This window comes from Mustela putorius, unplaced genomic scaffold (assembly GCF_011764305.1).
Source record: "Mustela putorius furo isolate JIRA1106 unplaced genomic scaffold, ASM1176430v1.1 tig00003869_pilon_pilon_pilon, whole genome shotgun sequence".
In the NCBI taxonomy this organism is placed as follows: Eukaryota; Metazoa; Chordata; class Mammalia; order Carnivora; family Mustelidae; genus Mustela; species Mustela putorius.
This window is the reverse complement of record NW_025422021.1, coordinates 25275699-25291471: the sequence shown is the minus strand read 5'-3', so window position 1 is coordinate 25291471 and position 15773 is coordinate 25275699. Positions and strand designations below refer to the sequence as shown.

General features: G+C 37.9%; 1 protein-coding gene across 3 annotated transcripts in view; it reads left to right on the top strand.

Moving 5' to 3' along the window:
- The first annotated feature begins 496 nt into the window (after positions 1–496).
- Positions 497–15773, top strand: part of KCNJ3 (potassium inwardly rectifying channel subfamily J member 3) — a 153948-nt gene continuing 138671 nt past the window's right edge. The window contains exons 1-3 of one of the 3 annotated variants that reach the window (XM_004743880.3): positions 497–787; positions 1896–2653; positions 12841–13057. In XM_004743880.3, the coding sequence (XP_004743937.1) occupies positions 1952–2653; positions 12841–13057 (919 nt within the window). In that variant the 5' untranslated portion in view covers positions 497–787; positions 1896–1951. Of the gene's footprint in view, positions 788–1778; positions 2654–12840; positions 13058–15773 lie in introns of those variants that run through there. The other 2 variants (XM_004743881.3, XM_013051941.2) reach the window with 2 other exon arrangements.

The following is a 15773-nucleotide window of genomic DNA, read 5'->3' as shown; positions in this document are numbered from 1 at the left end:
TTTCACGTATCTGAACTGAATGGAGCATGCCATAAGGTACAATGGCATTTTAAAGCGAACATGAAATGTGGTAAATAAGCTGGTATTTACACATGGGCGCTATATTAACTATTTCCGCACTTTGCCCTTCCATTAAGTTAACTGTCAGGCTCCGGATCATTAAAGTCCAGTTTTCCTCCCTCCTTTTCAGCCACACATTTACTGTGGACATTCTGAGCATTTCTAATAGAGCCATTTTCAGAAAGAATTGTGAATTTTCTTATTAGTGTCTCCCCTCCCTTCCGTTCCCATCCTAAGGACCCCCCTGCTACTTGCAACTCTGAGTTCTGAACATGCCCATGGTGGAGGCAGTTGGTTTCTCTGTTTATGGTGCATCTCCGGATCCACGCATCGGTTTAGATGAGAGCCCTAGTTAGAGAGACGTATTATTACTTCTTTCAGAGGACAGCATACCCGGCTTGCTGGGGGCTTCTGACCTGAGGCAGGGGGCGAAGAAGAAGAGTTGGCAGGCTTTGGGGAGCGGATGTAGAGTTGTTCCTCATTGGAGGGGCTCGCTTTTTCCTGAGCTGTCAGACACTGCGGGCTCAACTGAGGCGCGGAGGTGCAATTCAGGCTGGTGGAACAGCGGGGGAAGGCAGGGACAGGCGGGGCTAGCGCGGCTCTGCAGCTGATCACACGCACCAGCGCATACACCGCTCTCCCGCCGCCCCTGCTCGCGCCTCGCATCTTACCCGGAGCCACCGAGGCGCGGACAGGGAGTGGGGGACCCAGGAGGGAAGAGGCAAAGGTAGGCACCGTGAAGCAGAAGAAGGGCTGAAGCGGCGCTGGTTTTTAACCTGAAAGTCTGACCGGCAGCTCGAGGCTCGAACCCTTTACGGCAGCACCGCGGTCGCCTAGCTAAGAGAGCACGGCGCCAAGGAACCCTCAAGTCCCGCGTCCAAGTCAGTCCGTGAGGGCGCTCCAGGGTCCTCCTGGTGGGGGCAGCGTGGTGCCCTCAGGGAGGTGCGGAGCTTGGGGGACCTGCGTTGGTGCCCACCGTGGTGCACCAGGAAAAGTGGGGGTGAGGAAAACAGCCTTGAGCGCGGAGTGCGAGGCCAGGCTGCCGCTGCCGCCCGCTGCGCCTCCTCCTGCCCTCTCCCGGTGGGTGAGTGCTCGGGTTTCGCGCACCGCCGCGTCTCCGCTGGGCGCGGGGGCGGCCTGGGGGCCCTTGAGAGTCGGCCCGAGGGCCCTGGGGGCGCCCGCGGAAACTCAGCAGCCCGCCGACGCCAGGCGGGCGCGTCTCTGGAGTCCGGAGCCCGGGACTCTGAGCCCGGAGGGCGTGGGTGGGGGGGTGTTGCACCGGTGCCCGGCAGACATGCCTCTGGGCGGGATTTTGGCCAAAAGATAGGAGGCGGGAGTGCCGGGGGGAGCCGGGAGCGGTTCCGGGGGGCGGGCGATCGGGGAGCGGCGGGGAGGGGGGAGGGTCTGGTCCGAGCAGGTAGCGCAGTTTCGGCAGCCTGGCGAGTTGGCAGGTGGGGTGGGACTCGCCTGTCAACTCATTAATTTTTAAAAAGTCAGTTTGGGAGGGCTGCAGGGTAGTCGGGAGGGCTGTGGCAAGGCGAAAGGTGGCCCGGGATGCCGATGGTGGGGGAAGAAAAGAGAAGCCTCGAAAAGCTTGGAGGCAAAATTGCGCTTGGGTTCCCGGTCCTTGCATCCCTCCTGCCTTGAGTGCGGGAGAACACTTTCTTGTGTTAAGACTCAGCTTGGAGAGAAAGCCTCCGTCCCGGGGGAAGAGAGGAGTCCGCAGGGGGCAAAGAGCGCAGCTACCTGCCGGGTGCGCCCCCCACCCCCGGCGCGCTCGCTTTTGTCCCCCCTCTCTCCCCCGCCCCCACCTCCTTATTGGTGCTGGTTTGCAGCGCTCGGCCCCTGCGCCTCCGCTTCGCGTTTTGAATCTGGCTCGCCCCTCCGTATTATGTCTGCACTCCGAAGGAAATTTGGGGACGATTACCAGGTAGTGACCACCTCGTCCAGCGGCTCGGGCTTGCAGCCCCAGGGGCCGGGCCAGGGCCCGCAGCAGCAGCTTGTGCCCAAGAAGAAGCGGCAGCGGTTCGTGGACAAGAACGGCCGGTGCAATGTGCAGCACGGCAACCTGGGCAGCGAGACGAGCCGCTACCTCTCGGACCTCTTCACCACCCTGGTGGACCTCAAGTGGCGCTGGAACCTCTTCATCTTCATCCTTACCTACACGGTGGCCTGGCTCTTCATGGCGTCCATGTGGTGGGTGATCGCCTACACTCGGGGCGACCTGAACAAAGCCCACGTTGGCAACTATACGCCCTGCGTGGCCAATGTTTATAACTTCCCCTCCGCCTTCCTCTTCTTCATCGAGACCGAGGCTACCATCGGCTATGGCTACCGCTACATTACCGACAAGTGCCCCGAGGGCATCATTCTCTTCCTCTTCCAGTCCATCCTCGGCTCCATCGTGGACGCCTTCCTCATTGGCTGCATGTTCATCAAGATGTCCCAGCCCAAGAAGCGCGCGGAGACCCTGATGTTTAGCGAGCACGCGGTGATCTCCATGAGGGACGGAAAACTCACGCTCATGTTCCGGGTGGGCAACCTGCGCAACAGCCACATGGTCTCCGCGCAGATCCGCTGTAAGCTGCTCAAAGTAAGTGTTACCTGCCCCTTCCCCAACCTGGCTGCCGCCAACCCTCCACGGCAGAAAATAGCTCACCTGAGAACTCTCTCCGGGCTCTTAGTCTGACCTGTCTCGCAGGTAAACCTCCTTGAGGACGCGGGGGGGTGGAGTGGAGCTGGGTGGCGTGGAGGACTGGGCGATGAGAGTACAGCTGCCAGTTCTGTTCCTTTTCCACTCACTCTCGTGCTCTTATTTATATTAATAATTGGAATGTGCTTGTATCACTTTCTGACTAGTCACACTTACCGAGTGGTGTTGGCTCCTGGAGCCTTGAGGTAGAGGGCCTTGTTCTCCCTACCGGTGCTGCTTGGCTCTTTAAAGAGTTTCTGACTTGTTGTCAATACACTATTCCACTAATCTTGAGGTACTAAAACTGAGCAGCTGTTATTTTGAAGAAATAGGTCCTGAACTTGCCTGAACTTTCACTTAGGGCTTTTCTTTACTTTTTCTTTATTTTTTTTTCCCCTCCTAACAGTATTAGCAGGCAGATTAGTTTTTAGACTCAGTAACATGAACTGTATATGCTCATCTTTTTTTAACAAGCACAGTGACCAGAAAAGTAGTTAATAATGTGGAAGAAACAACACCTGGCTCTTTCAGATTTTTATTTTTATTAAGTATTTTCCTAGAGAAGAATTCTGTGAAAGCTTGAGTGCTTTTTCTGTGGAGCCTTTTGTTAATTTTGTTCTTAATTGCCAGTTTCTATGAAGCCTTTGTCAATTACAGATTTCACTTGAAGCTTTTCAGCATCCATTAAAGAAGATTGCTTTTTACCATCAGCAGTGTAAATGCTAAGACAGATTGCTCATGTAGTGGTTACTAAAATAAGGTCCATCTAGTCCTTAAAGGGCACCACTACAAACAAGAAAAGCCCACCCTTATCATTCATCCAATTAGAGCCTGGGAATTAAGAAATAAAAAGCTCACTTCTCTCTCTGTGCGTCATTTACAATTCAACCTTTTTATAAAAAAAACTTTTTTTTAACTTTCCTAGGCATTTGCCTTAGGTAGTTTTCAACTCTTCATAAATTGAAAAGGAGGACCTCAAATAAAATCTTAAAAATTATCTGAGGTTGCATAGGGAACCATAGCCAGATTCAGAATTTAGCATTAATAAAATGAAAATCTGATGAAGATTTGAGATTTTGCCTTTGAAATTTCAATGTCACCCTGCAAGTATGTTGTCTTACACAGCTTAAACTGATGTTGTAGTTAAAAGTGCTCTAAAAAAGTTTGGCTCGCCTGTCATTTTGTTATTTATTTATAAAATCTTACCCGAATTCCTCTTCATCATGTTGCTCAGTAAAGTGTTAGCCTTAACTCAGCTGCCCTGTCACTTCCCATCATACACTATAAACAGGAAAACACACTAACTTCTGCAAAGCTTAGTGGCAAATTTTCAACTTAGTTTTGACGTGCATGTTCATTTAGGTAACTAAATAAACGATGTGAGGCCATGTTCTTCATAATTAATTTTACTGAGCTGCATACAGGTTTTTATGTAACTTAGCACATTTGTTATTGACCACTATTTGAACTAAGTGAGTTTTTTTGGACTAGGCTAAGCAGTTGTCTCTAGACATGTTTATTGCATTGGTGTTAGTTTTATGTGCCTCTTTCAATGAATAGATCAAGATATGTAATCTCTCTCTTTAGTTCAGGCCTACATGGAGGATAGGAACACATTATTACAGTGTAAATATCTATGTCAAGGAACTCCTGTTTATGTGTCACTGTGAGATTCTTACTGAAGAATAGTTTACCATATTGATTGGATATTGGACATTTAAAATTAGGCTTTAGAGATCATTCACTGCTGTTCTCTAGTTTTTCAAATATATAGTCATTTATGAAAATAAGTATCTTTTGAGGCAATTTTAGATGTTTCTAGACTTTATTAAATTGTGTTTTAACAAAGCCAGAATAATTAGAATTAATCTACATATCAGTTTTTTTGTTTGTTTTGTGTGTGTATGTGTGTGTGAGAGTTTTGTTGTTCTGTTTTGTTTTGTTCTTTACAAAGGTACAATGAATTTGAAGTATTCAGTCTAACAGTGGTTCAGGACACTGAAAATGGTTCTTATGTAAAGGCAATGTACCACATATACCATAAGGAGTGTCCTGATTAAAAACAATAAAAGATTTGTGGTGTTGACAAATTTGGAGCAGGGTGCTATATTAACACAAGGTGATAAAATAACATCTAATTAAAATGATATATATAGTATTCTTACAAAATTCTTTACTTTTGGTTTGTTAGAAGGTGTCAGTGCTAGGAGTAAAACTATTCGAAACGTAGTGTCAATTTATATCTACACAAAATTGTGGTGAAATGATGTCCTGCTGTCTATTGAATGCGAGGGCTAGTCAGTTCTTCAGCCTGCCAGTTTAGTGTTGTTTGTTTGAGTTGATTTTTCTTGTAGCCATAGTAATTACAATGAATTCTCATAGTTCTTGTCATTTCCTTAGACTTTATTAAAAAGGAGTCCTGTTTTATTACAGAGCTCATAACATTCAGCAAAATTAGAAGGGAGATTTGTCTTTAATAAGTTAACTCTCATGTTCTCTTAGGGACTGAGATTGAAATGACCTAAAACAACCAACTATATTTTGAAAGAGAGGCTGTACCCTAATCTTATAGTAATAAGTGGAATGTTTTGATATCAGTCTTATGCAGTTTTCTTGTTAAATATTATTACACATATTTAGCTTCCCCTTTTAACTCCTGTTCGACATTTAAAATATAGGATTGATATATTTTTAATAGAAATATTTGGAATTTTATGGCATTAAAAACATATTATTCAATGATAATAATTATAGTCTATGTTCTTCCTATTATCTAATTTAATTTCATTTATATTTTTCTATTATTATTTTCTTATTTTTTGAACAAAAGTTTATTTATCTGTATTAATATAAGAGTTCTCTTAATGATTATAAAGTACTTTCTATTCTTGGAAGATAGAACATGAATATGGCTTTCTTGTCCTTGCTACTATGAATTTTTGTACTTATATCTTTTGAATTATCTAAGTTTTCATAACAGTTTTTTTAAAATAATTTCTCTGCCTTATTTTAAACTATGTTATTAACTTAAATGAAAGCAAATTTTTTTTTAAAGGAATCTGTAGAACCAGCATGGGAGCTTGAACTCAGGACCTTGAGATCAAGAGTAACATGCTCTACGTCCTGAGCCAACCACATACTCCTATGTGAAGGCAAATTTTATTTCAACTCTATTCCTGTCTTTCAAGCTTGCAAATACTGAAATTAATTTTGATATTCAAATATAGATCTTCCAACTTTTTGCATGGATTGGTCAGTCTTTTTTTTTTTTTTTTTTTGCTCAGAAATTAAAAAAAAAACAGATTCAATAAAAATTAAAGAATATAATTGGAAGTTATTCTTTGAAATTTGTAATTTGATCATAAATACAGCTTCAGAAAACTCTTTTAAAATGAATATTCTTTCTCTTTTCCTCTTCACATCCTCGTATTGATGTTTTATTTGGATTTTAAGTTTATTTTAGTTACCTTCTTGTTTAAAATTCTAAATTATAGGAACTAATGAATAGCATGGTCATGTTAAGTTAATGTATCATCTAGTAGAAAGTTTTAATAAAAATGCCTAAGACTTTAGGCTAATGGCTCAAACTCTGGACCTTGTCATTTCGTAGTAAGTTTAAAGGATTTGGAAATCTGACCACTCCTTTCTATAAATCTAACACGAATGGTTGACTGCCCTAGATATACATCTTGTAAGGGAAGATTTAAATGATCTTTGTTGATACATTGTTCAAGAATTTAGAAGCTTATTATCCAGAAGCCATCATGTATTTATACATATTTATATAGGCACCCAAACAAACTATATTCACTTGCATAAAGTAAATTTTAAAGTCAATTATTGTTGGATCCATATTTTAAAAGATAAAAATAAGGATAAATTTTTCTCATGGAAGTATAATTTACTTCTTCATGTTGTTAATCATTGCAAATAGTTATCTTTCTTTCCTAAGAGTGCAGCTTTGCAACCCTTAACTTTCACTTATTGAAAGGTAATGGTGCACAGTCACTTTTTGATATATCATATATATTCTTTTCATATTCACATCTTTTATTTTATATTTATATGAATACTCATTTTGACAGCTATCTGGTTTCCCCATATGAATGTGAGCAAGTGCAGATGTAATAAAAAACAAAATTATTGTTTTTGAAACCAATAAGCTCTTCATCCTCTTCGTATGTCTTAACCTTTGTTAATTTTTGAACCATGGTGATTTCTGGACCACATGGTTCCACATGATTTTTTCATATTTTTATTTCTTTGCCTTCATTTCATACTATGCACCGAAATGTAGTTAGGTGTTTGATTCTATGTGACTTTATTTTGTATGACTGACTCTTTCTCACCAATTGGTCTTGGCCAATTTAATTTTGGTCTTGAAATAATTTGTTACCTCCTTTAGAAAAATTAAATCCACAAATGGATGCCTAATAAACACCTGTTCTCAGTATCATACAAGCTGTCAGTAAAAATATTCAAGGAGCCTAAGACCAAGTTTCCCAGAACTCTTTCCCAGAATATAGATCCTATATTGTTTGGTGATTTTTTTTCCAGGTGGATTCATTATGTCTTTAAAGAAAGCACAGTTCCTAGTCTAGCTTTTCTTTTTGTGAGATGAGTACAGTTCTCCAATAGGTTAAGAAGTTTTTTTAAAAGTAGAATTCTTATTCTTTCAAAAAATACTAGTAATATATATTTTTTAATATGTTTCCTGAAAAATACAGGGTAGCTTGTGTTCAGGGTAATACAGTGTGAACAGAAATAAGGGACAAAAAGACCCACAAATTAACAGCAGTAGGTGAGAACAAATGATAAAGAGAAGTAGGAAAAAAGCATTTGATGGATTTGAGGGAGTTTGGTGAGTAGGAGGAAAATGTGCATGCAGGGTTACAAATCCTGTCCACAGTTATTATAAATTCCATAAAAGGCCCTCAAGGAATTATAAAGCTGTTCTTTCATTTGAATAGTATAAAAGCCTCACATAATTTATTATAAGATAAATTACATTCTGTTCTATAAGGTACTTTCTTTTCATGAAAATAAACATTGTTATGGGATGATTATCTTAGCATTACTTTTTTTTTTTAAATTTTAGACTTGATGTTGGTCATATTTTTTCTACATGAGTATTGATGAAATTTCAAACTTACGGAGTCGAAGGAAATGTACAATTTAATTACAGGTAGCCTAGATAAAAATCTAGGTCCATACTCTCTTCTACCTGAATTGAAATTTGGTCTGAGTCCCAAAATCCATTGCCAGAACTGCTTCAAGTCACAGGGTACTTTTGTTTCTTTTTCTAGTACCTGCTTTTAGCTTATTTCCTAATTTTAGCTTGCAGATAGCACTGCAACTTTATTTCATTTGTGATTTTCTTTGTGACTTCAGTATATATTAAACACACACACACACACACACACACACACTGCACATTTAAAGAGGAGAAATGAAATTACAGATACATGTAAGATGGTGGGAGATGGGAGGCAAAGACGGCTTGCCCTCTCCATCTGGGTTTCCTTTCTTGTCTTTTTCTTTCCTGACCAGTGGCCCTCAGCATCCTTTTCCAGGAGACACTAGTGGGAGGTAGTAGGACACAGGACAAGCCTTAGAGTATGATAGAAGAACATCTCATGAATCAGATGGTAGTGATTAAATGTTCTTTTCAGCATTCCCCTAGCCTCCCTCCAAGCTAGGAAAGAGAACAATGGTTATAATTAGAACAGTGTTTTGGGTTAGAGAGATGGGAGAGAGGCTGCAAAGAGATTGATTATATTGGTGGAGTGTTCCTGTTTGAATGAATGTGGGTAAATGGTCACAAATCTCACAGAGGGAAGATATGCCAGGGCAGTTCTAAATGTGTGTGTGTGTGTGTGTGTGTGTGTGCGCGCGCGCGTGCACGTATTTGGACATGTACTCAATAGTCTTTCATCTGTAATATGAAAGCTATTTGTCTATAGAATTCATGACATTGATAATCCCTTCCAGGCATCTGTGACTTTTGAATCATTTTTCATCTTTAGTCAGAATTTGTCATTGATTATACAGTAGGCCTCTTTTAGACTTTAAGGGAGTTCAAAGTCATTTGATATTAGCCGCTTCTTTGAAATCAGTACATGTGACTATAAGATGAGACATAAGCTTTTAAACATATCCACATTTCCATATAATTAAAATGTATATAATCGAAATACTTTTACATAGCTATTTTTTATAATGAAGAATAACTTAGAAATTATTGCCACATTCTTAGTAGTACAAAACCATTTCAAAAATCCATGTTCTACTTATAATTTTTTATACAGTAAATTTAAATAAACTTTAAGCCTCAGATTTTTAAAATTGTTTTCTTATCTCCCAGAAATTGCTATAATACTATCAACCAGAAAGGTTCTCCTTATTTCCTTCCCACATTCCATACAATTGAAAATAAAAAAGTCATCTGGAAGTCATTCTTCAGTCCTTGTGTTTTTAAATTGTGTGCTAAATTTTTAAGAATTACCAGTTTTCCATGAACTCTTTTGTTTTTGTGCTTCTTTCTCACTTTCTTATTCAGTCATTTTATGATTCTAAATGATTATTTCATCAAAGTCAACCTTAGTTATCAGATTTTTAGGAATTTTGGTAATTTACTAGCATTAATCTTAATCTATAACAATTATTTGGAATTATATTGATATTGACCATATCTGTTTAAACATTTTTACTTTGGAAATGATCATGATTCTGCATTCCTATAGTATTCCTATAGGATTCTGTATTCCTATAGAGCTAAAGGAGATCAGGTAGACCATCAGCAAACTGCTCTGTTAATGAAAGATCTCTTCTTATATCATAATTTTTAAGGAGACATAATAAAGAAAGGTTAGCTTGATTTTTCCTGTAGTTTTTCTGCTTGTTGTCAAAATTCCTGGATGAAATGTGGTAATTGATAGCTAAATAGGAAAACTAGAAACTGATGAAATATTAGTGACATTGATTTATCACATACTCAAGGTACAGATCACACTTTAATTATATGAAGGTACATATATAACTCCTTTCTTTCTGCTTTCCTTTTCATTTACGTGTATAGATCACAGTTCTTGAACAGTTCTCTTACTTACCCAAGTTGAGAGAATTAAAACTAACATGCTTCTGAAAGTGTATCTGGTAAGCATATGCAGGTTTTTGGAACATTGTATTTGGCTGAGCACTGATAAGCTAACTTTGCTCTAACCAGGAGCTCAGACTTCAGACAATTCTAGTACTCCAAGCACCTGCCACATTCAAACCACACCATTCACTCCTCTAAAAGAAGAGCTTCCTGTTTACTTGACAGTAATGACTAGGCTTCCCAGTCTATTACAGGGTCAGAGAAGCAAACCAAAATCAGGGAGGTAAGCATTTTGATAGCTGAAATGTTTGTTGGCCTAACACAAAGGAGGACGACTCAAAAGACAAAATTGTGGATATCTGCGGTGTCTCAGAATCATTTAAAGAAAGGATAAATTATATGGCACCCACTAGAAAATAATTTTCAATGAATATGCAGGGAATTTTACTCATCTGAAAAGTACGTAAGCATGGAAAATATCTTTCAAAGTAACGAAAGTGTTACTTTCCGCATAGCTTCACATAATAGATACAGTTGTCAACTTTGTTTCTGCTAAGACTTGGATGGAATATAAAGCATTTTGGGAAGGAGGAATATAGGTATAATTTTGTATATATATAAAAGATTTTAAAACCAGAAGATATATGGAGTCTGAATGGAATAGATTTTTATATATTTGAGTCTTAATTACCTATATATGAGTTAACTGCTAGCTAAAAATGAAACGTTTCTTATTCTAGGTTGGCTTTCTCCTGATAGCTTGTTTCTAGGCCACTTCTCTTCATGGTTTGTTGAATGATCAGAAAATATGAAAGTTAATAGATTACAGCCATTTAGAATGAGGCACAGGTATAAATACACACAAGAAAAGGAAGATTAATTTTAGTTTTGATGTGAATATATGTACATATATATAAATAAGAATAAAAAACATCTTTGGGGGGAGAATTATTTTAAAATAAATGGGAAACTGAGTTTTTAAGGAATTATTTTTATGAACATTTTCATTTAGTACAAAAAAAGCAGACCGTAGAATAGCTAGTGAAACGGCCCAAATTCTGTTCATTAATTATAAACATCAGAATACCACCTTGTGTTTATATAGCACCTGTTTCTTACTAGGTGAGGGAAAAATGACACAGGGTTTTGTTTTTATTTGTTTTTGTTTTGTTTTGGCTTTTATTTTGTAGTATTAATCAATATTTGTTATACCGTTTTCTAGTTGGAAGGATGCTGGTCTCATTCATATTTTACCAATTTGGGAATAAGTTAGAAATACAGTTAACTGCTACTGGCTTCAAAATGTCTAGTTTTCTCCAACATTGGTTGTTAGAGCTACTGTTTTTATTTTTGGACTACTAGGTTTTCCCATGGGTTTTTTCTTTTTTTTTTTCTTGTCACTAATCATTGTGTTTCTTCCTCTTCCTCTTCTCTTCCTTCTCCTTCTTCTCTTTTTTCTTCTTCTCCTTCTCCTCCTCCTTCTCCTTCCTCTACTTCCTCTTCCTACCCCTCCCCTTTTCTCTTACTCTTCTTTAGTCAACTACTCAAAAGGCATAGAAGAAAAATATTCTCACCATTTTCACTGGATTTTTTTTCTAAACAAATAAAATTCCCGAGTATCACTAATTACAAAATAGCCTGCCTAATTGATTCTGCTGTTGGGAGTCTAAAATTGCTGCAGTAACTGTCTACCACTACCTTGGTTTAGTTTTGCCACAGAGGACAGCTCACTAAACCATATTTCTCAGTGTTTTCAGACTCATTGATTCCGCTTAAAAAGCCAAGGTATTTCTTGGAACACTGACCTTACCAAAAGTAAGGATTTTGTCTTTGCACTACCACTTCATTGCACAGACTAGTGTTATAGATTCCGTTTTGTGCAGTAAATGAGCTTTGCAGATTCTGTTAAATATATTGGATTCTTCCAAGCCCCATTTGACCATCAGCTAGCTCCCACCCCGCTGCAGGTTTTTCTGTATGCAACTATTTAACCCTTATCTTACCAGCATCATCATTTAAATCAAACAAATATGTGCTTTTATATGATCCTTATAAGGAACAGATACGGAAAATAAAATAAGAACGAATAGAAAGGAAAGACGTTAACTTTCATGGTTTGCTAATTGTTCATCGTCATTTTTAGGTAATCGTTCAGAGTTTTGCATGTAAGCGATTTAAGTGTTTTATAATGATGTATACCGATACCGAACGCCACTACCTTATGAAAGTTTTAGGAAACTGAAAGTTTACCTAATACAGATTTTTAATTGCATTTTGTTTAAAAAATTTCAATGTAGCACAGCTTTTACACTATGTTTTAAAATTCACGAAATAAATAGAGAGCTAAACAACTTTAATGCAGTTTGGTATTGGGAGTTCGAGCGCTATCATCTAACAACATATGCCTTTTCTTTGTATTATGTGACTTATTGTGTGCATAACATAATAGGATATCATCTTCACTTTCATATCAAGGTTTATATCTATCTGTTACTTTTCAAGAGTCCTAGAAAAATTATTGGTTTGCTTTGTAACGGTGCAGTAAATCTTTTCTGAGATTACGATCAACCTTTTTCAGCTTTAACAAACTCCCTTAAGAAGTGCCTATCTATTTGCTTTGTGAGGGAAACAAATCTGGCATGCAATGAGTTACCCTGAAGTGATTTATGTCAAGCAGTAGCACATGGACACTCGGTTCCACAGTTTGTGCTAACAGCCATTGTTGGACCAGGCATTTCTCCAAAGCTCATGAGTTAGGGAATGATAATTATAGTAAGTCGTATATTATAAATAATGCATGTATGTTCCCCATGAGCTATGTGGGATTTCGGCCCGTTTGCTAGAGCATAGCTGCATAATGATTTGTTTGGATTTTGTTGCAGATGATTGATAGTGCTGAATGTTGGCAATGATGTAAATTACTGTTGGGCTGCCTTGAAAATTTCAGTACAAGTGGTGATTTCTTCTCTTTTTCTGTGTGCTTGTCTAGTCTCGGCAGACACCTGAGGGTGAGTTCCTTCCCCTTGACCAACTTGAACTGGATGTAGGTTTTAGTACAGGGGCAGATCAACTTTTTCTTGTTTCCCCCCTCACAATTTGCCACGTGATCGATGCCAAAAGCCCCTTTTATGACCTATCGCAGCGAAGCATGCAAACTGAACAGTTCGAGATTGTCGTCATCCTAGAAGGCATTGTGGAAACCACTGGTGAGTAAAACACAGATCTGTCATCACATTTCTTTGTTCTATAATAACATTATATTATAGCACAGTATCTATCATGAATTGGTGGAAATATCTCAGCTCACAATATTGAAAATATTGACTTATTTCTTTGTGACATTAAGTTGATAACACTTTGAAAATGAAGATTACTGTTGTGATCATTGCATGTGTAATGTTAACTCAAGAATACAGAAAAAAAAAAGGAAACAGATGACTCCTAGAAATGATTATGATATTCTAGTCTAATTGCAAAGTTGGATTTCCTATAATCATAATTTTTTAAAAAAATGTAAGGTTAAAATAAATTCAGGGTAATTAGTGAGCTGCCTAAACTCATCATGCATATTCTTGCCTTGGGGATGGTGATTCGGGGTGTCATTGGTAAAGCTTTGATATGCTACTATGTGCAACCTCAGTGGAAAATTCCCTGTGTGTGTCTGTGCTAAAGCCGCATTTTAATTTCAAAGTGGGTCAGTAGATTTCCTCAGCTGAACCTTGACCAAAAATATTTTTAAAGATATTTTTCTTCTCCTGCTTCGGTATAGTTATGTGTTATATGTTATTCCTTAAGATGGACTATAAACTTTGGTATGTCCCAAATATTTACAATTTGCTGCACTGTGGGGGAGAGCCAGGAACAAAGGAAAGAAACAATAAATCAGAGTATATTACTTGGCGTCTGAGTATTGCCCAGTTGGTTTGGAACTTGCTACATACTCGAGACCAATATCTGTACATCTTTACTCATGTGTGCGTGCACGCGTACACACACACACACACACACACACACAAAGTGCGTGTATACATGCATGTATGTGTATCTTCAATTTTGTCCTTTCTACAAGTAATGAAAAAGCAAGAAATATTTTAGCTTTCATTTTTTCTACCAATGTCACTTCAATATTAAAATGCTAATTGTTATGTAAAACTATAGCAATTTTGAAAGTAACATTGGCAGTAACATGGACATGTTCAATCTTATACTTTATACTAAGGTGGGAGATGTTATGTAATGAAAAAATCTCCCACCATGGTATAAAGTATTGTTCAAGGAGCAGGAGAAAGCAAGCCTTTTATTCTTTGTACAGCTATCACTTAACAAACACTGTTTCAATTTTGAGGAAGATAGTTAATCTGTATAAGCTTCTTTTCCTTCTCTGTAAAGTAAGAATGGTATAATAACCACCTCAAAGCTGCTTGCTGTATTACTATTATTTTTATTATTATTAGTGCTTTAGTTTAAAAATTAAGATTTTTAAGAACAATGAGTAAAGATTTAAATCAGCAATGTATATCTGCAATTTGATTTCTGTGGACTATTTTATGGTTTAAATCCTCCAGTTATTGTTGTAACTCAAAACTGAAATGAGGTCGTAGTATATTTCTAATATACCATCTATTGATAGATAAGGAAAACAGTTGCAAAAGGTTCTAGTTCAATGAATCTTTACATTTCATCTTTAATTTTTATTCATCTCACTTAATGAAGTAATGATATATTGTTAGGGCTTAAACCGCAGATACTGCAATTTTTATTGATTTATTTATTATAGCATATGGCTCTATCTTTGATATACCTGTTTACTAATTACGTATTGTTATTCTGATCACTGACATGAGTGAGATTTTTGTTTCACTTGACAATCTTAGAAATTTTTCATTAGGCCAGTCCATAGATTGATTGATCGATCTATCATCCATCCATCCATCCATCCATCAATTAATTTTCCCTATTTATCCCTAGTTTGTGTTTCTAAAGAATGAGAAAGTTTTCCTGCAAAATCACAGTGAAATTCAGAAAAAAATTCAGAAATTTAACTAGGATAGAATACTACCATTTAGCTCACAGTCCATGTTCAGATTTCATCTGGAAATAGTAATTGCCATTGTAGCTACTCTCTACCATCCCAACAGCCCCGTTCAACATCAGATTAAGGATTATGCTCTTTGCTTGTTTACTTGTCTCCTCAGGTTTAAGATGGAATAGTTCTTCAACCTTGCTTTGTGTTGTTGACCTTGATGTACTTGAATAGCGTAGGCCAGGTATTTTGTAGAACATGTCTCAATTTGGATTCGTCTAAGGTTTCTTTATTCATTAACCTTTTGATTTTTGGCTGCTACATGGACATCTTATGAGATTTTGAAAATATACCTGCGTATGGACTTAACTGATACATCTTCATCAGATTTCGGAGCATTTTAGTTAATAAATAATGTCCTATATAAGGTAATTAGTAGTTTTGTACGTAAAATTATTCATTAAGACTGCAGATTTTAACATTTCCTACCTCCTCTTTTTTTCCTTTATTTTCTTTTCACTTTATTTTGTTTTGTTTTGGTAACGATGAACCAGCAGAGAATACTTTCCACAGAAAGTGTGAAAACTTGACTGGAGCCTGAATTTCTTATTTTGAGATTGCCTTTTATGGAGAAAAGATTAAAATCTGCTTTTCCTGACCTCATAATTGAGCCTGTTTCTACATAAAATATAGCAAGACGAACCGCAAAAAAATTACTCATAATTTATAAGATTATTTTGTGGAAAATTTATCTGACATTTTGTTTGTGTATGTGCCCTAACTAATTAAATCCCACACTGTTCAAATTCTGTAAAATCTGTCTATATTTCCAGACCTCTCTGATCCTGGCAGAAATAATAGAAATATTTTTATGTCCATCTGATCATTTATATCTTTAC